Here is a 26,027-nt window from a genome sequence, read left to right on the forward strand (position 1 = left end):
AATAATTTCACAGAAAATGTTTCTAGGATACAAGATCTGACCATTGAGAAAATCTGTGGTAAGCGCTACATGTGGAAAAGGCCACATTTGGGGATGAGGATGGTTCTCACGATCAGTTAACATTTGCATTTTTTAGAGAAGGAATAATTTTTGCTGTTTCATTCTATTCCAAGGAGCCTCTGGTGCATCTTGAAATCTGTTTTGCATTAATTGCCATGTAGTCTAATTTAAATCTTCAATACTTGCTGGTTTCCATTTTTAAATATGCTACAACTGGCAGATCTTACATGTGCCCCAAAATGTATTTCCCTTTCTCTCCCTTTGTACTTAATGAATATATCCTGATGAAGACGTCTGGAGAACTCAAAAACTAACATGCATTGTTTAGTGATATCTTGGTTAATCCTAATACAAAGGTAGTATTCTGCATCCTACCCTTCTCTCATTCCATGAACCAACATAGCTATCTATTAATTTCATACACTGGTATTTGCATAGAATATTAGGTTAGAAGGCTTTAAGGTTGACTGCAGGGAAGTGGCTGGTTACATCCAATGAGATCATTCCCCCATCTGGTTTGGTCAATTGGATGAGTATGATAGTCTCGCCACCTAACTCTGAGCAGGTATAGGATTGACTTTCCAGTTTTGTCAGTTTAAAGCATTATGTTGATTAGGACTGACCGCATAATAACTAGTCTCTTGACATTGGTGTGTGAGGAGTAGAAGTTTCAGACTATAATTTGTTATAGGTGTTAAGGAAGGACACTATGTCAGACTTCTTGATGCTCAATCTTTATTCTTTTCAGTGGGTCTAGTTGGCATGTAATTAACACTTCACTAACATGAATGAAGGTTGGCCATCATCTAAGGTTTATGAAAACTCGTTTCTATAAAATAAACTAGCTGAAGGAGTATAGATTGGGAAAATGTGTATCATGTATTTCTCATCATTCCTCCTCAAGAACAAAGAATCACTAGTGCTTTGATAATGTTGTCAGGAGCTTCATTGCTAAGAGGAGTCCAGTTCATATGATTAATATTTCTGGGATATTGTGACTTTCAACATTTTCACGGGCTTTTTCACTTTTAAGTCTGTAGAGCAGAAATTACATAATCTGTATGGTTCTTTTTGCATATCCTTAACTATCCCTTTATTATACACTGATGGAGAAAAGGTGCTCATTTTTTCTGCCTGCTCTCCTTGTATTGGGGATACTGTATTTCAGAAGAGAGTTCTAGCTGTGAAGATGCTCTGAGCTCCAGTATGATGTAGAGCCGCAGAGATACTGTTCCATAATTAGCCTTTTGCCCCCTGCCTGTATTGCATTTATTCTTTGTGTCATTGTGATAACATCTCCATATGATTGATAGTGATTTTTTTAATTAATTAAAACTATAATGAAAATTATAACCTAATAAAAATAAGATCATCATTGTGAAATCTGGAAAGCTCTTCTCAGATAACATTTTTTAAATAGTATTTTTTGTCCTCACATTTTCAAGATTAGTTGAAATTAAAAAACAGGTCCAGATTACTGATGTTGCACAGGCTTATAAAATATACTTTCAGTTGAGCTGTTTTTTTAAAAAAGACATAATTTATATTTAAACCTAACGATTAATCATGATAGTTTAACCATAAAGGAGTAGGAATGGGATGGAGAGTTTGTTTTAAAATGGGATGTGTACAAGGTCATTTGTTTAAGTGCTGAAGGTTACAAGATGATCAAGAGGAATTACAGTTTTGTAACAGTAAATCAAAGGCTTTTGGAGGAGCTACTTAATTACAGGTTTCCCTTGGCAGCTACTTACATTAAAGGGAAATACAGGTATCATCATTTATAGTTTTGTTATCATTAATTTTTGTCCAATTTTACTGAGGGCAAACTTTGCAGCATTTATGGGCTATAGTGTATAACAGAAAATCTATGTGCATAACCCTTTTCTTGCCATCAGATGTTTAACAGCTCTGTAACTGATGCATAGCTGAAATGATCTATACTATGTTTAGTCTTGGAAATAGAGCCAAACTGATAATAAATCTCAGGCTTCACTTCAGGAACAACAACGCTGTGGCTACTGACAATGTAATCATTATAGTATTTTAAAGTTAAGAACATAAGAACTAGCCTGCTGGATCAGACCAGAGTCCATCTAGTCCAGCACTCTGCTACTCGCAGTGGCCCACCAGGTGCCTTTGGGAGCTTTGGGAGTTGTTGTGTGAACTTTATTCAATGCCTGTTACAAGTCTTAGAACTGATATGGACATATCTATAAATTTTTCAGGATAAAGATGAAACCAGATTTGAGAATTGATCCACCATTTCCTGGACCATCTTTGTTGTAGAATGCTGTGCTTGGGCCCTAACGCCTTGGGGACAGAATTAGGCAGGATTGAAACAGAGCATTCTAGAACAAAGACAATTGAAGAAATTGCAGATGAATTATCAAATCTGGTGTCATCTTTATCCAGGAAAAGGTATAGATACCGATGGAGATTGGGTACAATTCTGTGGTAAGTGAACATTTTAAGTCCATTTTTAAGTCCTTAATGACTCAAGTTAAAATATTTCAGACAGCAACGATGAAAAAGACATGATAACAATCAAAAGACTATAGTGAAAGGGTATCCTTCAACCAACAATTTTAGAAAAGGAAAGTTAATTAAATATTAAATAATGCCAAAATCAAATTAGTGCTTTTTACTGATTTAGTCAGATTTTTTGCTTTGTTACAGGTGGGTCCGTCAGTACATTCCTTTGGTTAATCCTACCCATGAAAGCCTGGAATTGAAAGTTGTGAACAACAATTCAATCCATTATTCCCTGGAGATAACCCCCCCAAACTTTGTAAGTTCTACAATGGAATAATTTTAAATTTCTATGAGATAGTGACATATTGAAAAATAAATGCTGCTGGAATTCTAGGTATTACAGAAAATTGCAGTTTATTGCATAGTACAGATTTGTGATGTTATGCAAAAGGTTATATGTGCCATGGGCAATGTTGGTCTCAATGGGATCAAGTATTAAAGGCAAGAAAACAGTATAATCAGTACAGCTGAATAGAGACCTGATGGCAAAATAATTCATGAAGCTATAAGAAGCAGCTAAGGGTAGTCTAGACAGAATTTGATATCCTGATGTTAGTAAAGCTTGGAGTAGGGAGTTGTTTTTAAAAGTCATAGCAGGAACCTGAGAACAGCATAAAAATTAGGGGGAAAAAAGAAAAGGAAACATAGTTGAGCGTTAATGAGAAAACAAAGCATGCACTTCAAAATTTTTGTATCTGAAAACTAGGATTGTGTAAGCAGTGCTGTGTTGGAATAAAGACATAGGCCGTTTCCGCACAGGCAGAATATGGCGGCCTGGGGACGGCAAAAACGCCGTCCCCAGGCCACCATTCGCACAGGGGGCGCAGCTGCATCACAGCCGCGCCGCCCTCGCGCCGCCCAACCGATGCCAAGCCGGCATTTCTGGAGTGCGCTGGGAAGCGCACTTTCCCGGGAACGCCGGCTTGAAGCTGCTGCCGTGTGAACGGCAGCGGCTTCAAGGCGCCTCCCCCCTCCCTCCCTGCACTTACCTTGTCCCTGGGCCTCCGGCGCATCGCCGAGACCTGGGGACACGCCCCCCTGCCCTGCGACGCTGGAGCAGGCGCTCAGGGCCAGGGGACGTGTCCTCAGGCCTCGGCAATGCGCCGGAGGCCCAGGGACATGCTGGGTCGGCCGGGCGACGGTGCTCTGTGGCGCTGTCGTCCTGGCTCTTTCTGGGACCGTCCATGTGGACGGTCCCAGCATCGTCGGGTCGGCGCAAAATGCCTCTGTGCGGAAACGGCCATAGATAAGATCAGAAACTCTGTTAAAGGGAGTTTCCTTGACAGAGTACCATTCAGCCACGTTTTAGGGGAAATTTCTGTTTTACCTTGACCAGAATTAGTACACTCTACTGCTAGGTATGATTGTGGGACACAGGAAAAAAAATCCAAACTTAAAGTGTTCCTAGGGTGAGCATGGGTATAGTTCTCTACCTTGATAGATGCACTACAGAAATATTTCGAATGTTCCTCTTCCCCAGTCAAATCTTGTATGCATACTGGTCCCTGCTATAGGCTGGTAGTCTCCATAGATATTCTGTGATTTGTAGCTATTCTCCCTGCCATAGCTATTCTCCCTGCCACAGGTAGGGAGCTGTACATGGTAGGGAATCCCATGTTGGGGTCAGTTCTGTGCTAAGAGGAAGATCTTACAGTTCTTACCAGATAAAGCCACATCAATAGGCAGCATCCCAGGTACTTATAGCACAATGCTAAGGAGCAGGAGGTAAAGGGGTAAAGGGAGTGGACTGACCCCCATGTTGGCATATCTCAAAGATACACTGATGTTAAGGGCCACTCACATCAGTGGGTAGCCCTAGCACTACTTTTGTGCAGCTGAACGGCACACTGGCACATTCTGCAGCTGCAGCTGCACACATTCTGACCCAGGGTGTTGTGCCAGTTTAAGTGTGGGTGATACAGGAGGGGTGGTGGGTACATGGCCCAGAAGCACCCACTTTTACAGGTGCAAAGTTGTGTAGTAAAAAAATGGTAGTGCAGCCCATATATTCCCATTTCAGGTCATCCCTGACTGTCCACAAGAACCAAAACTGTACAAGGTGCCAACTAAGAGGTAGGGCCTCAAATTCAGTTGCCCCTGGAGACCTCTGATAAATTGTCTTCATGGACCACAACTGTGTCTGTGCACTTCTGTATCTTGGAGTTGCTAGAGAGTTGGTGGGAAGAATGATGTGCCCTGCAGTTGCTGCAAAGGGTTTTCAGAGAGGATGGAGCCCTGCTGCCTAAATATGTTGATGCATCTGCTTATGGAGGTCTTGGTATTCTGTGCCCCTGAACTGTAGGTGCTAAGCTGAAATCATAAACAGTGTCTGGAGGTGCAGCAGAAAGAAGGGAAAGAACAAAGTCCTTTAGCCACAGAGGACAGCTCTGATGGCTGGTGGACCAACATCACTTGATTGCAGGGAGTAGTGCTTAAGGAAGGGCAGCTATGAGTCTATGGAGCTGGGATGGACCATGGAGTCACTGTTGTATCTGTGTGGGAGTGCAGTAGGAGTAGATCACTTGAAAAGACTGACATTGGAGTAGATCACTTGAAAAGACTGACATTGGAGACCTTCATTTTAGAGTTTTCTAACAATGCTAATAAATTTTGCAGAATCTAGAACTACAGAAGCCTGGAAGCGCTGAATGGATCCCAGCATCCTTGGCCCTATCTGGGTATGCAAATGAAGGGTCAGAGGAAGAAAATGCTGCAGCCATTGTATGCCAGACTACTGGCTGGCTGCATCGGAGAGAATACCAACCATGACGATAAATGTTGCTGTGGGAGGCACAGATCTTGGGGGGCAGGGAAAGGAGGCTAAAACCCATGTCACACCTGTCAGATGCCCAGCTATATTTGATCCTTTTTAGGGGGCAGGAAGGTACTCCACTGAGAGATAATTTACCTCCCTGATCCAGCCACTCTCCTTCCCTGAGCTGGGTTTGCTGCTTGGCTCACCCCCTATGCCTCTTGTCCTCTGATTGGCTATACCTGACCTGTCCATCAAAGTTTTACCTCTTCCCTCTATGGTACAGTGGACCACCACCTCGCAGTTGCTAGGGAAGCTGTAGCACTTGTGCTTGAAAAAGACTTCCCAAATCTGCTTTTTTGTGTAGTCTAGTTACCTCAGTACCTTTCTGCAAATGCTGTCCATGTATTGTCTTCCCTTTTGGAAACCAAGCATGATCATGAAAGATCTGTTTAGGGTTATTTTAAAGGTATTCCCTAATAGTAAGAGTATGGGAGAAATCTTGAACAAAGGAGAGACCCTGAATAAAGTACAAGAGAAATATTGAATAAAGAAAATTCCAATCATGTCTTAAGAATGGAATTTTGTCACTAAAGATCTTATCTGTGTATTGTCGAAGGCTTATCTGTTTGTTTAAAGATCTTATCTGTTTGTCATTCAAAATGTGATGTACTGAAACTCTGTCTTGGGTCTCTTGTTGCCATAGCAATGGAATTCAACCTGTGTAGAAGATAAGAATACCATTTCAAAGTCCATCAGCTTTTTAATACAATTGGGTTTGAAAACTGTAATATAGGTGATTTAATGTAGAATGTTTGTTCCCACAATACGTTACCATAAATAATGACAACATATAAAAATCCAATAATTAACTGGAAAAGCTGAAAGTAGGCAGGTAATTTTTTAATATGCTGGACAGTCTGACTGTAATCTACAGAAGTCAAAATTCATTATCATGAACTTTAATCCATCACTAGGGTAATGATCTGCCCATAATATGGATAATCCTGTTAAGAGTTCTTCCAAAATCTATCTATAGTAAATGATATAATGAATCAAGATTATAAAGCTGAGCAATTTATACAAATACTGATTTGTGAAATGATTAGTCAAAGAAAGCAGCCAGTTTATAATATGGTGTTTAATATACTTCGGATTAATAATACTGAATAAAGTAAATGAATACTCTGTTTCATTTACTCAGCTTGGTTGCATGATTGTGAATTAGGAATTTAATTTTTGAAGATAATTACAATTTTTTGAGAGAGACAGAAAGTGAGGAAACAGAGAAGGCAGAATTAGATGTAAGGAATCATTGCATATCTGATAGCTCTCTCAGCTGCACTAGTGCCTTATTTGGGTTTGGGTAGAAGGAATTACAAGCAACTGTAGGCAGACAATAGTTGCTACTGCAGAAATAAGCCCTTCCAAACAGTACTATAGCTTTCCTCCTCCTGTTAAAAGGCTTCCGCTAACTATACGTAGTCAGGAAGATTCATGTACTCTAGACAAATGTCTTTGTAAATATGGTCTGTATTCCAGTTTGACCCAAGTCCGCAGAAGAATGAGCTAAGTGAAGGAATAGAAAAAAAATTCTTCTGGTACCTGTCATACTTAGGAGCTGCTGGTTTGGCTTCTGCATCTGATTTAAAGGAATCTGCAGCTTTGACAAAGTGGAGATCCACCTCCACAAACTTTGATATAATACTGAGAATCTGGAGAAAGTGAAAATATTGAAATAACAAGCAGGGAACTCATAAGGACTTGCTGGGGTCACTTCATTCCCCCCTGTATTCCCATTTAAAAAGGAACCTCCTGGTGCAAGATTTCCTCCTCCTCGATTGTCATTTTACCTGCCCATCGATTCTTCCTCTCCTCCTTTGGGAGGTCCCGAAACCCAGAAGAAAAATTACTTTTTAGTTGGCTGATTAACTTCACAGGGAAAGGGAAACTATAGGAAGGTTGAATTTTGCCAGCATTTGAAAACTGCACAGCTTCTATAGTTGGTGGCTTTGGAAGAAGCTAAGAAAAATGTGTAAATGAAAGTCTACAGCAAAGGAAAGATAAGTTTGCTGTGAGGCAGAATTCAAGTGCATAAATAGCCATGGAGCACTTCCAACTTTTTGCCAAGGAATTAGTCCCCATGAGAAGCCCAGAGGGGGCGTGGCTGCTCTCCTTGCCATTGCCAGTTACAGAAAGAGATGTTTGCCTTTCATTTGACTGAAGTGCCAAAGGCAGCATCGCATGAAGAATTGAGTGTATTCACAACCCTGCCCCTGTAAGTTGTTGCTGATGCCCTCCAGCGTGGGAAACAAGGGCCATTATTGGCATTGGCTGTCCTGTCAAGTGACAGATGCTCCTTATTATGCATCCACCTGGAGATGTGTGGAGATACCGTATACATTCTCAGAATTATATTAGAACTATATTAAAAATTCACTATAAAGCAGGGAAAAGCTGGATGTGTTCTGTTACTAACAATTTCTCAAATGAATATTTGCATTCATAGCACAATGATCTTGATTCATTATATTATTAACTTGCTTTGGAGTGATTTTTGGAAGAGCTTTAACAGGTCCATGCATATTACAGTCAGATTATTAGCAGAGAAATTTATTAGACTTAATGATAATGAATTTTGACTCCTGTAGCCTGAGTGCAAACTGTCCAGGCAGTTTAATATACCCTTTCTGCTTTCAGCTTTTCTAATTCATTACCAGATGCTTAAATGCCAACACAATTCATGGCACATTATCTGTAAAGGCATATTAAAAATAAATTACCTAAATTTATTTTGTAAAAGTGTTCAGTCCCAGATGTGGTAGTCTTTAACACCGAGCGTGTGAATTTCAAACTTTACCTCTTCTGCCTCTTTCTTGAAGTGCCATTGCATTGAACATTTCCAATAATCAGCCAGCTGCCATTTTTTGCTTAAGAAAACCTTTCAAATTGTAGAGGATCTCAGATGCTAATTGACATCTCATGACACCCACCTTTTAGCATTTGTTATAAATGTGTGTGTTTGTGTCAAAGTATTAGGGTTCTTTTTAGAGAAAATTTAAAGTATTTTTATCTGGGACTGTCTTAACTATACTTTTCCCCCTCCCTCACCACCAAATATTTTCCTTGAAAATTTTTGAATTAAGAGCCTTAGGCTACAAACCAGAGGGGTGGGGGTGTGGTGCTGAAATGGTGGGGTCTGCCTCCTGTATCTTGGGGAATTAGCGAAGGACAGTCCTAGCATAATGAGATGATAAGTACACTCGAGAACTTTTGTGCCACGGTTTAGGTCTCCTAAAAATAGGCCTCCATAAGAAATCTGCAGGAGAATGAAGTAAACGTTTAACGAAGTAAAACTGAATAATAATAAATGTATGTGCACACAGATAAAAGCAGTAGAGAATTCACACAGGTCTAGGACTTAGTGTTGAAAAGATATGTTTGGAAAAACAAGGAGGTTTGGAGAAATAAAGGCTATGAATAGCTGATCTAGGAGAAGAATGGTCCGACAAGCAGAGTCCAGCAACCCGCACCAAACGTTGATAGAAGGGGAAGGAGACAATGTGTTGGGGACTGCGTTAACAAGAAAGAGATGTCCAGGAAATATTGAAAACTGAGTGCTGGTCAAGGGAGCTAATTAAAGAGAGGAATGGGCCAACAGGTTATGCTGAGTTACCTTGATCTCCCAGGACAAAGGAGACAACCATCTTCCAGAGGAAAGACAAGAGAGGGACACTTAAGTGTTGGGCACTTAAGTGGTGGATAGTTAAAATTAGTGGTTGGACACTTGGCTTAATTTTCTAAGCCAGGAAGTGCCCAGAGATAAGGGGAAACTGACTCAATCACAGCTTCTAGAGAATGCCAGATGTAAATGAGGGTGGTCTGGGGAAAGGTTAGTTAGAAATTAGAAGATGAGATTAGTATTTCCAGAAGAATGACTGGCAGGAACTTTTTGATGAAGTCATAGTATCATACTCTTTGTTTCATGGGAGCACATAGACCAGAGCTGGAGATGGGATCTAGCTTTCCCAAATATGGTTTCTTTAATCTCTTCAGGAAACGGTTGAGGCAGGTTATTTTGCAAGGCTGATGTTGGTGAAGGCTGTCCAGATAGGTTTTCTTGTCCTTACAGGTGACACTGAGTCAATGCAGAGAATGGCACCCCCTCTTACCACAGCACAGCTAGGCCATCCCAAGGGTTGGCAGGATGGGTAGAGATATTGTTGTCTTAATATTAGGACTCCTCCACCCATCATGATTTGGTCTGGTAACAGGTAGGAGGAGCTGAAGCTGCATTGGATGCAGTGTGACCCTTGTGCTGGTGTCAGTGCCACCAGTGCCACACAAAGAGCCACAGAAGCCAAAGTAGAGACACTTAGGCCAGCACAAGAGAGCTGTAACCCAGAGGTTCTCCCCACGCTTTCACTTCTGTGCAGCAGGAGGCTGCACTGGCATTGAGGGGGGAATTCTGGGGATGTGTGAGTGATTTTTTTTGGGTGGTGGGTGGACTCCTAAAATTGTGTGTAGACTTGCCCGGACTTCTTTTCTGCAGGATCTTGCCAAAGAATCAGGTAATACCCTACCTCAGTGTCTTAAAAAACCCTTAAAAAACCTTACTATCTTACTTTTGATGCTCTTTGAGCTTGGCAAGGATATAGTCAAGGAACACAATCCTCTTACTTCCCTGGTAAAAAGGTAGCCGTTCAAGTGTGAACATAGAATGAAAACAAAACTACCCTAAGGAAATGGTGATAAAGTTACAAGGTTCTTAGGAAGGTACTGCTATGGAAATGCAGTTGGAGGTCCCACAAGGTGCAACAAAGAGAAGAAGAAGAGTAGAAGAATTTGGATTTATACTCCATCTTTCTTTCCTGTAAGGAGATTCAAGGTGGCTTACAAACTCCTTTCCGTGCCTCTCCCCACAACATACACCTTTTGCGGTAGATGGGGCTAAGACATGGGGCTGAGACACATGAAGCCTTGGGCTAGTCACAGTTCTCTTTGAACTGTGACTAGCCCAAGGCTTCATGTGGAGAAATTGGGTTCACCAGATAAGAATCCATCACTCATGTGGAGGAGTGAGAAATCAAACCTGGTTCTCCAGATTCGAGTCCACCTGCTCTTAACCACTACAGACTTCACCATACTGGCTGTGCAGTATGGAGAATATAAGTAACCACAGAATGCTTCTTGTTCTTTTGGCTTTGATCTGTGTGCCCATTAACATTATAATTCTAATACCTTCAATTGTAGGTATTATTATTATTATTATTATTATTATTATTATTATTATTATTATTATTTATTTAATTTGTATACCAGCCTCGATCCTCGAAGGGGTTCTGGCGGTGAACAATATCTACTACTAAATATCAACAGGAGCGGCTCGTACAAATATAAAACATATAGGGCTCCATCCCATAAAATAGCTTAAAAAACTCATAAAACAGCAAAAAACCATAATACATACAATAAAAGGCGTCCGAATCTAATTTAAAACTCCACCCCTCATGGGGGGGGATGGCAGGACCCCTCAATATGAGGGGACCCTGATGTAACTGCCCTAGGGGCAGGGCAGTAAGGGGGCACCCATGTCAGCAGCTGGACACTCCAAAGGCCCGGTGGAACAACACAGTCTTTACAGGCCCCATGGAACTCACCCAGGTCCCCGCAGGGCCTCGGACAGCTGGAGGAAGGGTGTCGCACCAGGCCGGGGCCAGTGCCAGAAGGTCCTGGCCCGCGTGGAGTGCTTTGCGCATTACAGAGGGGCCGGGGTCCACTAGTAAGTTGGCTCTCTGCAGAGCGCAGAGGCCGAAGCTGGGGACATATGGGGTGATGCGGTCCCGGCGGTAATGTAGGTCCCAGGCCGCGCAAAGCCTTAAAGGTCAAAACCTACACCTTTGAAGATGATTCGGAACCAACCGGGAGCCAATGCAGCTGTCGCAACACAGGCTGGATGTGTTCTCTGAAGGCGCCTCCTGTGAGCAGGCGTGCATGTCGCATGTTGGACCAGTTTTAATCTCTCCGGGACCAAACGCAAGGGAAGCCAGTCAAGCGCATAGCGAAGCTACAATTAGTCCAGCCTGGAGGTGACCGCTGTATTGATCACAGTGGCCAGATCCGCCTGGGAGAGGGAAGTGCTGAGCCAACCGCCGGGCCTGGCGAAGATGGGAAAATGAAGTCCGGGTTGTATGGGCTGAACGGTCTCCATTGAGAGAGACGTAATCCAGGTGGGACTCCCCAGACTGCTTAACAGAGGGGCCGGGCGCCAATGAGACCCTCTCCCACACCGGCGGCTGGAAATCCCTAACCTCACCCCTGCGGTCCAGCCAGAGGATCTCCGCCGTCGATGGATCTAAAGGTAAACCTGCTCTTAAGGTAACCAACCAGCTACCGCCTCCAAACAATGCTGGAGAGCCGCAGGGGCGGCAACCGCTCCCCCCTCCATCAACATGCCGGAGTTTTCAATTTCTGCACATACACTATTCTTGCTGCTGTTGTCATATATAAAAATAAAGTTGCATTTTTCTTTCCAAAGATCTATACATAAGTCCTAGCAGATAAGCCTCAGGTTTCACTTGTATATTAGTCTTTAAAATTACTGTATGTATTAACTTAAAATATTCCTTAGTTTTTTCCACATCAATCATAAGTGAAAAAAGGTCCCTTCTTGATATTCACATTGCCAATTTTTCTGGTGTCATATACCAACAATACATCATTTTATAAAAATTCTAGTTCAAATTGGAACTTAATGTGTAATTATAAATAAATAAATTATGCACCTTGACCCTATTCAACCATATTATATACAAAGTTGGTACCCCATTTTATCATACATTCTTTGACCTGTTTCCCTACTGTTTTCAGTTGCAATAAAAGTTTATACATTTTATTATTATTATTATTATTATTATTATTATTATTATTATTATTATTATTATTATTATTATTATTATTATTATTATTATTATTATTATTATTATTATTTATTTATTATATTTCTAAACCGCCCTCCCCCGAAGGGCTCAGGGCGGTGAACAAACAAATAGATAGAGCACAATAAAATCAATAATCATTAAATAACGGCTCTATATACTTAAAACCAACCCCATTAAAATGCAGCGTTCTAGCATCAGTATATCGATGGTGTCCTATTAAACATCCCCTAACGGAAGAGGGGGAAGAAAAGAGGAGAAGAGAGACAGCAGGGTCCACAGATGTTAGAAAGGGGGGGGGCATCAGCGGCTGGACTCTCCAAAGGCCCGGTGGAACAACTCTGTCTTGCAGGCCCTGCGGAAATCATTAAGATCCCGCAGGGCCCGCATAGCTGGAGGTAGAGTGTTCTACTCAGGCAGGGGCCAGGGCTCTAAAGGCTCTGGCCCGGGTGGAGGCCCGCCGCGCCATTGAGGGGCCAGGGATCACCAGTAGATTGGCCTCTGCTGAACGCAGAGGTCGCTTTGGGACATATGGGGCAAGACGGTCCCAGAGGGTACGGAGGTCCTGCGGTCAGCAAGGCCTTAAAGGTCAATACCAGCACCTTGAAGATGATTCGGAATTCAACCGGTAACCAGTGCAACACAGGTGAAATATGTTCTCTGGCGGCACCTCCTGTGAGTAGAAGGGATGGCCGTGATTCTGGACCAGTTTTAATTCTCGAACCAGCCGCAAGGGAAGGCCTGCGTAGAGCGAGTTGCAATAGTCTAGCCTGGAGGTGACCGCTGTACGGATCAAGGTGCAGCCAGGATCCGCTTTGGGAGAGGAAGGGGGCCAGCCGCCGGGCTCGCCGGGGCGATGAAAAAAAAAACCGCAACCCGGGTTACATGTGGCCAAATTAAGTCTCCATTGAAAGAGACGAACCCAGGTGGACTTCTAGGCTACCGTGACGTAGGAGGTCAGCTACCAATGTAGCCCCCTCCCATTAATCGCTGCTGGAAATCCCCAACCCCTCCTCCCCGGCCCAGCCAGAGGATCTCCGCCTTCGGATGGATTCAGTTTTGCACCCTGCTCTGCTTCAACCAATCCAGCCGCATCACTTCCCAAACAATGCTGGAGTGCTACAGGGCTGGCGACTGCTCCCCCCTCCATCAACAGAATGAGCTGCGTGTCATCAGCATATTGATGACAGGTCAGCCCAAAGCTCCGCACTCAACTGGAGCAAGGGGTCGCATATAGATGTTAAATAACAAGCGGGGACAGCAGCGCTCCCTGAGGTACAATTCGCCACATTGAAGTGGGCACTTTCGGGAGGCTGAGTCCCCGCTATATTCATTACTTGCTGGGTCCGGTCCCGGAGAAACGAGGCAATCCACTGAAGGACAATGCCTCGCACCCTGGTGAAACGGCCAGGCTGTGGGTCAAAAGATCGCGGATCAACTGACATCAAACGCTGCATGTGAGATCTAACAAATACCAGCAGCGCTGATCCGCTTTGATCAAGTTTTGTATACGGAGCATGTCTGTGACAGCGACAAGAACAGTCTCCGTCTCATGTCCAGCACGGAAGCCGGACTGGAAGGGATCGAAGGCCGATGTGTCCTCCAGGAAACCCTGAAGCCGTTCCAACACTACTCTCTCAATTACCTTCCCCAGAAACGAAAGATTCGAAACGGGGCGGTAATTGGCCAGATCTCCAGGATCTAACGCATGGTCTTTTTAAGAGTGGGCTGACCACTGTCTCCTTCTAACCCACCCGGAAAAACTCCTTGCTCAAGGGAGCCATTGATGATATTCAACAGGTGGGGTCAAAGAGGCCCGCCCTGGCATGCTTTAATAAGCCAGGAGGGGCACCGGATCCAGAGGACAGGTAGTAGGTCTAACATGGCAGCCAGGGCCCTGCTTCCACAAGGCGGCTTCAGAGAGCAGGGAAAACTGGGCCGTTAAAACAAGGGCCAGGAAGACGGGTGCAAGGGAGCCTCCAGTTCACTTATGTGTCTCTAAGGTGGAGGGAAGGTCCTGGCGGAGCTTATCGCTGACTTTGTCTGCGAAAAAGCTCATAAATGCCTCACAGCTAATAGTCAGTTGTTACGATTTAGGTAGAGGCCCCTCAGACAGCAATGAGGGTGGAGTGGGGGCCGAATGATCACGAGAATAATTGTGTAACTGGGCGAGAGCTTTTGGGGCAGATGCAAGAGAAGAGGAGAAGAATGTCCTCTTCGCCTCTTTCCGTTCTGCCATCTCGATGGTAGGCCTTCATAAACATCCTATAAGATGTTCGTGCGGCTCCGGGTCCCACGAGACTTCCTCCACACTCGCCATTTAGCCGTCTGAGCTCCCGTTTCATACAGCCGTAGCTCCTCAGTATACCAAGGAGCCAGCTTTGACCCGGGCGCTTCGAAGGCGCCGGGAGCAACAGCCACCGATAATGGCATCGGAAAGGCGGGAATTCCAGTCTTCCACCCTGGCCATCAAAGGGTGCTGGTAGGTTCAGTGGTCCACGTGAGAGCATTCAGGAAGCCAATAGGATCCATAGTCTCCGCGAGTGAACATAAGTCAAAAGCCTTCGTCGCCTAGGACAAGGGATGTCGTAGCCACGTCCATCCGGACCTTCAGGGCATAATGAATTCAGACCATGGCGCATCTCTGTCTGTAGAGGACATGACCATATCAATCCCTGACCCGAAGACCAAGTCAGAGTGTATGCCCAGCCTCATGAGTGGGGCCAGAGCTTACCAAGGAGAGGCCCAGCGTCGCCATGGATGACCGCACTAGGTCTGCAGCAGCCACTGCGAAGCAGGTGTCGACATGGACGTTGAGAGTCCCCAAGACAATAAGTCTGGGGAACCGCAACGCTCAGTCAGCCACCAATTACCTCCAGCAGCGCGCAGCAGGCCAGTCCCCCCCGCTGCGCTGGGGCCCGCAGGGCATACCACCAGGAGGATCTGCCAACCTCTCCGGAGGAGCCATCCCACTCCAGGCCAACATATTCAAGACCACGTGGATCTCTGGGACGAGGACAGCCCTAAAGGGGATGGTATCACGCGGAATGAACATTGCTAATTCCACCCCCCCGGCCCTGTGTTCGTGACCCGGTGGAGGCATCGCGAGAACCTGGTGGGGAGACTCTCACCCTAAGGCGACGGCCCCCCCTTTTCTCGCACTCCAGGTCTCGGTAATGCAGGCCAGGTCCATCTGTTGGTCTCCGAGATATCCTCGGAGAACGGCGGTCTTATTATTTATGGACCTGGCATTTATCAACACCAATGACGAAGCAGAGTAGCCCTGAACCCTACCACCTGCGTTCCTCAGGATAGAACGGAGGTCAGAAGGTGGGCGAGCATATCTGCATCTCTCCCATCTTCTCTCATATGGGCCATCGCTCTACCCATCATATTTGCCCCCCGGTCCCATCAACATCAATTGGGATCCCCAGGCCGGTGAGAGGCCCCCCCATTCTCTACTGCTCTCTCCAACTTATCTAACTTCCATGCAGGAGCTCCCCACTACCATAGTGGGCTCACGGGCTGCAAAAGCCTCTTCACCGAGATCTAGCTAACTAGCAGTCTATTACAATAAATTAAGTTAAATAACCATACAGCCAACACTTAATAATTCCTAATTAATTATTTCCTAACTAATTCCCCACTAACTACTTACAATTTCACCAACTACAGAACATAACCAGAGCCAGAGATGTCAATAAATATCGGTCAGCATTAGGATCTCAATGAATGGATATCACTAAAATGACTTCCCGATGCTCACACCAACGGGAGACATGTATATCCACAGTAGTATTGACAATAGCCAGGCTCCATAGGGGAAACAAAATGAGCCAAAGCTGCCACTGAAACACAGTACAAAGCTGAGTACGGGGCCACTCCTCTGTGCTTGCGCCCTCTGATGGTCACCAATAATCCCAGTATTACAGACACTACAGAGGGATCCAAACCCAGGGCCCACACCACCTAGGCGGAGCCTCTGTGTTAGTCTCTGAATCCAAGAATTATATAGGGCCAAGGAGATGAAGTAGCTGATAATAGTGAGCAAATAATAGGGCAGGCAGCACAACAGTTGGAGGACCACTGCCACTGGCCACTCCTCCCAGGTCTCAAAGGTGCCGATTCCTGCCCAGAGGTCACCGTCTACAGTCAGCTGGATCTTAAAAGGACTAAAAAGGCAGCAATAGTGTTGGACTGCGAAAAAGCTGCTAGTCACATGTTCCGCATCTTGTGAGGCTCTCCCCTCACAATCAGGCCTAATTAGGGCGGTCGTCAGTTCTCCAGCACCAGGGTCGATTTCTTCTGGATTCGTTCCAGAGCCACACGTTGCTGGCTCTGTCTCCACCAGTGCTGTCGTCTCCGCCTCCACTCGCGCATGGGGCTCTCGATGAAATTGTAGCCAGCTCAGTTGCACTCTTTCCGGGGGGAACTCTAGGGGCTGAACTTGGGGGGTCTCTGCCACCTACACCCCCAACACCCCGACACCCCCGTTGCAATTGTAGCCGTCCTCGGCTCCGGCTCCGCGGCCAGTCCCGGCTTCGCAGCCGGCTCCGCAGCTGTTCTCGGCTCCGCAGCCGGCTCCGCGACTGTTCTCGGCTCCGGCTCCGGCTCTCCCCGTCCCTGCCGCACCCTCCCCAGGGACTCCAGAAACCGACTTTGGGGCTGGGGGGGTCTTTAACACCCCCGTTGTTAGCGCAGTCCCTCGAGGCGGCGTCTCAGCGGTGGGTGCCCAGCTGCCACGGGCAGACACGGTGACCGGCAGATAGAAAACAAAAAGCATGGTAGGAGACAGGCGTCTCATATTATAGTCCTGTGGCGGGTGACAGCGTTTTTAGGCGTTTTAGGCTTCTAATACTGCTTCTAATGCTGCGTCCTCACCCAAATTTTGTGGTGGTAACACCATATAGGTGAATGGAACAAGTTCTCTCAAGTTACGGTTCCAGAGGGATATTTAAAAACCTGTAAGTAGCGGAGCTCCGCTGCCGAGCTCCGTCACGGACGCCATCTTAGGAGGGTCTTTGGTCCAGGCCAGAGATGACACCTGCAGCAAATTCAGCGACCGTCGACGTGAAATCCTCAGAATTTAGCAATAACATATTCATCATTTGTGCCTAGTTCCCTTTCAAATTCCATCTTGATATCTCCAAAATCATACAGTTTTTTGTCTAATTTAAATCTCTCCTGTAAGACCCTTTCTGAACAGCACAGGGAGAGTGGGTTGCAGATGGGATAAAGTAACCTGCTCTCCTGTTTCACATTGTTTGCATGTTTCCGTGCAGACAGTGACTGGAGTCTGCAGAAACAATGTGGGTTGCTGAGGCATGGGTTTTTCCCTCTTACCTCCTTTGCTGCATATCCATGCAGGGAGGCTGGCATGGATCCTCACAGACATGCTGCCGTCCCTGCGACCCCCCCAAAAGGCTAGATAGCTGTGAGGTGGGGACCTGTCAAAAACGGGAAGTGCGGCAGAGTAAAGAGCTTCTCTGGGCAGTTGTTCACTCGCGAGCAGCTGCTACCTGCATTAAAACAAAAGAATTGCAGAAAGTGCGATTCTTGATTCTTAAAACAAAAGTCGCACAAAGTGCGATTCTCTTGAAAACACAGAGTGGAGTCATGTTAGGTGTGGGAGCTGTGTGAAGTCCCCCACCCCCCAACACAGGTTTTTCCCATCCCATGTTTATTGGCCTGTGTGGAAGGGGCCTAATTGTACATAGGTGACCCAATCACAGTTAATACTTTTTGCGTAATTGTTCTCTAGTTTTCATTTTGCCATCTCCTTGTGAGCAGTTTGGGATGTCAGTATAGAGAATTCATTTCTTTTCAGAAATCATTTTCAGCCAGCGCTTATTGTGGTGATAGCCACCCTGCTCTGTTTTTCCCCCATAGCCTAAGTTTGAATTTATTCCATACTCTTAAGATGGCATGTGTAAAATAATGATTACTAATTAGACCACACACTGATTTAAGTAAATACTGCATGTTTTGCATATTTGTGGTAATTTTAATTTTATCATACCTTAAATAGGCATGCCAATCAAATTTCATGTTCTTTTAAGTCCTGCAGTGTTCTACTTCTTAATGTAATCCATTCTTTCATCCAAACTAAACAACAAGAAGGAAAATACAGCTTGAAATCTAGTAGACCTAGACCCCACCCCTTTCTTTCACATTTTAGAGTAGTTTATACTTAATTCAAGGTCTTTTCCCTTGCCAGATAAAATTTGACATATCCTTCTGCCATTGTTTGACTAAATTGTCATTTAGCTAAATTGGTATTGTGTGAAACAAGAATAAATGTTCGTGGCAAAATATTCAACTTAATTACTGAAATTCATCCCAGCAGAAACAACTGTAATTTACCCCATTTTGACAAGTCTTTTTTGACTTCATTTCATGTTTTAAGCCAGTTATTGTGAAGTAGCATACAGTTCTTATTAGGTAACACCATACCATGATATTTTACCCTTTTCTCAATCTTAAATCCTGTTTTACTAATCAGCTCTACTTGATCATGCGAATACACATTTTTTTAGTTGTAACCTTCGTCTTCTGTTTATTAATTTTAAATCTTGCCAAATGGTTGGTACTGATGTAACTCCAAACTTTTTGGATGAAATCTGGATCCATTTCCCTGTGTCTCTGATATTTTAGGATTGCTTGGTTATTCTAGTAAATTACATTGCTGGGAACAAGATAGAGTGCTATTGAGTCTCCTGGTGTCACGGGCTGGCACCTGGACCTTACACTGGGTTTTGGTACGTACGCTCAGTAGGAGAGATCACCTAGTGCAATGCCATCAATGCATTGATTATAATACACATCTCTATTTCACCTTTTCTTTACTGTTAGATGTTGCAGTGGACAATCCTGAAGTCAGTGTGTGAAAGTATATTGTGCTGGATTAGGTCAATAAAATACAGGCCCAGCCAGAGAAATCTGTGATAGTGCCATTCCTGGTTTGAGAATGTGGACTGGTAAACTTAATATAATATGCAGAGCAGTATAGAAGAGACCAATACACATTTGCTAGTTTTATATCAGTGAATTTACTAGATATTAGGGAGGGTTACATAGAAGAAAATAAAGAACTTCCTATTCTAGCAAGTGTCAGCTTGCCAATATCAGCAGGATTTCCAAATAATGAAAATGTGAAGATAGCAAGACATAATTTGGTTGTAAACAAATTAATATTTGGGGTATCACTGTCCAACAATGCCATTACTGTTTGTATATTAAAGCATAAGTTCTAATAATGCATGTTCAGTACCTGTTACTGTTTTATGTTTGCTATATAAAGGGAATAATTTTTCATTGGTAGCTACTGCAGTGCAGTGTTTTGATCTCTGTTTAAAAAGCATTAGGTTTTTAAATGTTCAGCACCACTAACGTGCTAATATTATTAACTTCTATTATGATATAGCAGGCAGTCAGTGTATAGAAAAAATAACTAAAATTCTGCTCATCCAGAGATATGTTTGCTAATGTGGGTGTTGAAAAATGCAGATTTTCTATATAGAACCACTGTAGGGAGTGAGCCAGGGCAAGCCAGGGATGAAATCTGATCAGGGCAGGGTATTAGAAGCTAAGAATCCTATCCAAAAGGGAGGTGGGAGCCAGATCCGCTCATGAGAACAGTGTGGCACTGCCCCAGGGGATTTGCCTTCCTTGCAGCACTTACCCAGCAGAGGGGCGATGCCACCAGTGTGCCCCGATGCAGCCCTCCCAGGGCTAGAACACTGTGCTGGATCCCAGGGGCCCTGCTGCCACTAGTGTAGCAGGGGTGGACTGGGGGCATGGCCAGGGGAGGAGCTAACATTTAGCCAGCTCCCTCCTGGCCTTTGCTGGCATTACGCTGGTAGCCCACACTTCACACTTAAGCCACCCTTTGGGTTGCAATAAGTCTACAGTGGCCCATAGAGGCTTCTCAGCAGTGGGGAGGCTTTTTCACTTTGTGAGCCTCCTCATGTCACTGGGAAACCTCTGTGTGGTGGGGTGGCACTGCACTGGCTCTATGACCTGCTGCCTCCTGTTTGAATGGGGCTGCCTGGCTGATAGCAAGGAATTACCTAAGTATATACTAATATTGCAAGAAAACCCTGAAACCATAACTTTATGAAACAAATTAACATATCAAAATCAAAGTCAAAATCTTCAAACAAAAATAATTCACTGCACTCATTTCTATTTTTCTATTTTTCTTTGGTTTCGGCTGTGGCAAAATTATAAATAACATTTTAATTTTAAGACTGTACATTTTCACTCTCGAAGGACAAAACAGTGAGATTCTCTCAAGGCATGGTGAATCAGAGGGCATTTGTGATTCTTCTCAGAGGACAGAATAAAAATTGTATACCACAATGACTGATCACTGATGACAAATATAACCAAAGTGCAGTTTCAGCTTTTGGAAAACAGTCTTTTCTTTTGAATTCAGTAAAAACACAGTTCATCTGAATAGATGTGTTTTGTCGTCTTTTAGCTCAACATCTAAGAGAGAAATGAATTCAACAAATTGCTGAAATTGTTTAGTAAAAGAATTGGGAGGTTGGGTGATTCAGACGGAGAGCAGCTGACCTGGCAGTTTGCAACAATGGGTGAAAATTTGCCCTGACACAAAAGGCCATGACACCAAAGAGTTGATGGTTGAGCCACCAGTGCCTTTCCCTCCTCTGCCAGCAGGGATGCCACTTGCACCAGCAGAAGGGGCAGACACATAGATGGAATTCCATGCTGGCTCCACAACAACATTCAGCCCCCTATGGGATTGCACGGTAAAGGGAGGAGGAGGAGGAGGAGAAGAGGAGGAGGAGGAGCAGGAAGAGTTTGGATTCATATCCTCTTTCTCTCCCATAAGGAGATTCAAAGGGGCTTACAAATTCCTTTCCCTTCCTCTCCCCACAACAGACACCTTGTGAGGTAGGCAGGACCGAGAGAGTTCTGAACAAATGGAGGGAAACAGGGATGAAGGAATGGGGGAAAAATCTGGTTCACCAGGTAAGAGTCTGCTGCTGATGGGGTGGAGTGGGGAATCAAACCCAGTTCTCCAGATTAGAGTCCACCCAGTTCTCCAGATTAGAATACACCTGCTCTTAACCACTACACTACGCAGGCTCTCAAAAACAAGGAATTATGTCGCAACCATATTTTGAAAGAATGATGTTCAGTTTTATGTCCTCCATATTGTTTTCTGTCCATAATTTCTCAAAATCTAGTAGTTTTGTTTTATTTAAAAAGTTTTTTATCAAAGTATTTAGGATAATGTAACTCAGCAAGCTTCTTCACAATCACAACACATGACATCAGTCATGATTAGCAACAACAGTACACAACTGTTTTAAGTAGATATGCTAGTGGAATTATTTGGCATTAAGTTGAAAGGGTGGAGTAATAGACTTCTGCAATTTGGATATTGGTTCCCTCTTTAGAACCTTCAAACAGTTTTATCTTTTCGTATAGCTGACCACTTTACTTTCCCAATGAATACAACTGTGAATCAAAATATTGTAATGTAAGAGAATGTAGATCACAGCATGATAATTTCTCTGAGCCCATATGAATGTATATAATGATGGGAGGAAACGTACAGAGACAACTGCATGGCACTCTTAATTTTTTTTAAAAAAAATTGTGCAGGCATATAAGACTTTAAAGCATTTCTGTGATGGGAAAAAGATAAAGTAGAAATATACAATTTGAACCTGAGGTTCTGTTCCTTTCATCCATGCTTTCAAACAAGCTTTGCTTCCTTCTTTTTGGCTAGTAATACCGTGTTTTTTAGTTTCTGGGGAACAAGCGTGCTGTGACTGCCACTAAGCACTGTTTACTGCAACGCACGTTATCAGCCTTAGCAAATCCTGCATGCTGAGAGTAGACAGTGGAACACATTAATCACGTAAACATAACAGTGTCGATATGAGGCAAAAGAGAAGAACTGGCTCCCAAAAAAGTATTGATTTTATTTTTCTTCTTTTGTTTTCCCCCTGATTTTATTGCAGCTGATTGTAGCTCCATGTTCTACTACTGAAGTACCAGTTCAATTTTGTCCTTCTGAACTAGGAAGAACATGCCACACTGCAAAAATCTCTTTCTTGTGCCCACAGGTATGGATGATCAATTATATTTTCATACATAGTAATGTATTGAGGGGTGAAATAAATAGCTATGCACTGTAGAGCATGTGCATTATATCTCCTATGCCAAGACTTCGTCTTGGACAAAATTCTGCATCTAGTCCACTGAATACTGACCCAAAATTTAATAATACCATAGTGTTACATACCTGATGAAAGTTCTGGTGACTCAAATGAAGTACTTAGGTCATTTGAACTTGATGCGAATTGTGAAACTATATAATTCATAAGGAATCTGTTGGGGAGATGAGTTTTTTTTTAAACTCATCAATTCTTGTTCAAAATTTTGTAAACTTTAAATATTATCCACTGATATTCAGGGGATAATTATCTTGTTATTAAAAATTATGGCTCGTTTAATATTCAAGAACATATTTCAAAATCAATACTATTACAAATGTCACTGTTCTTTGGATATATCTTACACAGTATCTCTTTTAAAATGCAATTTTTATGACCTAAATAGCATTATGTCCGCATGTATGTCATGTTTACTTGAATAAAAGTTTGATTTCTAAAATGCATACTTTTTTTCTCCTCCTTGTTGGGACATAAGATTTCCAAATGGGATTCTTACTTTTAAAACACTTCAGTTTAATAATGGGTAAAATGTAGAATTTCTGTTAATTTGCAAAAGTATGAATTCTGTAAAAGTTAAAAGTGATTTATAACTTAAATCAACCAGATTATGTGAATTTGGTATATTTATTAATTCTGATGATGACTTTTTAAAATCCAGTGTGGAGTATTAGTAAGCTTTGCAAGATATACCACTTAGATTCTTCCTTAATATTTATTCCATGGAAAACGAACTCCAACACGAAAAGGTATCAGCCTAAATAGTATATATGGTGTGTACCCAAACACAGCTCAATAGGATATTATTCTGTCTGAAACCATGATAGTTTACAGAACTCAATAAATTAAAAAGTTTAATTCTCTATGATTACTAAAGCAATAGACCTTTCAAGTCCAAATTGAGGCCTGGCACTCCATTTTTGTTACCCTGTATCTCTTGTGTCTAGTAGTGGCAAAACCTTTAATGAATATCTCATCCTTTCATTTGCTGTGTCCACCCCCTCAACCCCCCCCCCCTCTTTTCACTGTTTTATGTAATTTTTGCTACTTTGCCGTGCTCTTTAGATCCCTGCATCATTTGAAACTTTTGACATCTCTGCTGCTGGTCTTTAAGAATTGATGCCAATTACAGAATAGTAATGATTTTGCAACTGACTCTTAGCCCTTCTCTATCAGGTTGCTCTTTAGATCAGACTAGAGTTGCCATATTTAAGATCCCCAAATCTGCATTATGTAATTTTACATAATATAAAATGGCTAATTATACAAAGCAAGCATGTTCTATACCAGTTGTTTGCATTTTCAAACTACTGCAAAGAGGTTGGGGAAGGATCATGAAAAACACCTCTTTATTGAGCCATTTGCTCTTGCAGTGATTTGTTCATGCTCTCTCCTGAGGCAAAAGCAATAGAAGCCATATCACAAGAAAACTGAAACCCACAGAAAGCAGGTCTCTCAAGAAAGTGAGTCACATTGCAATGGATGTATCAAAACAGAATCAAAACAATGGTAGAATATTCAAAACCTATACAGAGCAGCTGATCACTTGAGAAAGTGTGCCAAAACCTCAGAACAATTAAATCCATAGTAGTCTTAGTTAATTTGATCCTCCTTAAGCAGGATGCCTCTGCTCCTATTTTTTATTATTATTATTATTATTATTATTATTATTATTATTATTATTATTATTATTATTATTATTATTATTATTATTATTATTATTATTCAATTTGGTATACCACCCCATCCCCGGAGGGCTCTATGAGTTCCTATCACCATGGTTGATATGCAACTTTTAATAGGAGCACACAGGATCCAATTTTACTGATACAGTTTAGTTATTGGAATGGTTATTGGAAGACGTTACTGAACAATACACTGCAAAAGCAAATTCCAGATGTCAAACTGAATCAGATACATGAATACACATAAAAAATACATGAATATAAAACCATTAGTAAGATACAGATAGTTACAGAAAATAATATATACAGATTAAACAGGCGTGAGCAAATAAAACAAAATTCCAGATCTTTAGAGAACACACTAGATAGTGGAGAGTTGAACCACAAACCACTGTGAACCTTGTAAACCAGTGGTTCTCAACCTGTGGGTCATGACCCCTTTGGGGGTTGAATGACCTTTTTACAGGGGTCGCTTAGGACTCTCTGCATGAGTGTTCTCCATCTGTAAAATGGATAAATGTTAGGGTTGGGGGTCACCACAACATGAGGAACTGTATTAAAGGGTCACGCATTAGGAAGGTTGAGAACCACTGTTGTAAATACATTTAAAACATGACAGCAAATTTGCATATGTTGTGTTTTACATGTATAAAGTGCCATCAAGGTCCAGGTGAACTCTAGTAGGGTTTTCAAGGCAAGTGATTGAGCAAAGGTGGCTTGCCCTTGCTTTCTTCTACAGAGTCTTCTTTGGAGGTCTCCTTTTGAAGTACTGACCCAGTTTAGCGTCCAAGATGTTGATGTGAACAGGCTACACTATCTCATTCCACATCCCAAGGACAAACTTTAATGCATATTAAATCTAAAGACTAAACCATTAATTGCCACCCTATCACCCTTCTGTCCTGGTTTTAGTTGAGGGCAGGGCGGGAGAGGGCGGGCGGGCAGTTCATGCCCTGGACACAGTTCCCCCTCCCTTCGTCACTGGGTTGAAGTGACATGACATTCACAGGTTTGTGGGTCTTTCAACCCTCAAACACCTGAGTTAGGAAAAGGGAAGGCAGTAGAAGGAGTTGGTTTCACTATCAGTCACAGAATTTGAGGTTCTACTTTGTAGCAAAACTTGATGCCAGATTTTTGCTTCAGATTTTTGAAGGAAACCCCTTGGATTAAAGATAATCGTAATTTCTACAGATTGTCTGAATGTATTTATACATAGTATTATGTCATTTGTAACAAACCAAGGTCCAGGTTTGGGGTGAGGGGGTTAACAAAGGCCCTTGAAAGTCTTTTTTACAATGTGTGAAATTTGGCCTACTTTTAATCTTAAAAAAATGGCATTGATTTTTTTCCCTTGATTTCACTGATTAAATGCTTCTGAACTGACACTTTAAATCATTTTATAGCTGAGTAGCTAACTAATCTAAAATCAACTGTCAGCACTTATAAGACAAGCTTTAACTGTTTTTGATTGTGCCGCATCATCAAATTGAGAGAAATCACTGTGGGTTATTATCTGCTTCATTTGTTTCTAGTTTAGAGCTGTGCAAAGAGCTCTTTGCAAGTAAGAATCTGAGCTTAGCCCATAATCACTTTACTCTTGTTTTTGATCACTGAAATTAACTTTGTTGGGACAGCATAACTGAAATGTCAGGTTGAATATAATGGTTAGCCAAGATGTTAATATACCTTATTTCACCCAGTTGTTTTAGTAAATCTGCAACATCCATTCACAATGTACTGACACTAATACTGAATAGAGTTACAGGTGAGCAGGATCTGTTATTAGATCTTGTCCAGTATTCTCTGCATAGGTTTTAAGCTCTGCTGTATAATATATTACTTTAGA

The 26,027-nt window shown here is 42.8% G+C and overlaps 1 protein-coding gene across 1 annotated transcript in view; it reads left to right on the plus strand.

Moving 5' to 3' along the window:
• Positions 1 to 26,027, plus strand: part of CFAP47 (cilia and flagella associated protein 47) — a 290,800-nt gene that overhangs the window by 216,373 nt on the left and 48,400 nt on the right. Inside the window, exons 48-49 of the mRNA XM_048494089.1 lie at positions 2,740 to 2,851; positions 22,284 to 22,388. Of these exons, the coding sequence (XP_048350046.1) occupies positions 2,740 to 2,851; positions 22,284 to 22,388 (217 nt within the window). The remainder of the gene's footprint in view (positions 1 to 2,739; positions 2,852 to 22,283; positions 22,389 to 26,027) is intronic.

Source organism: Sphaerodactylus townsendi, linkage group LG04, assembly GCF_021028975.2.
Source record: "Sphaerodactylus townsendi isolate TG3544 linkage group LG04, MPM_Stown_v2.3, whole genome shotgun sequence".
NCBI lineage: Eukaryota > Metazoa > Chordata > Lepidosauria > Squamata > Sphaerodactylidae > Sphaerodactylus > Sphaerodactylus townsendi.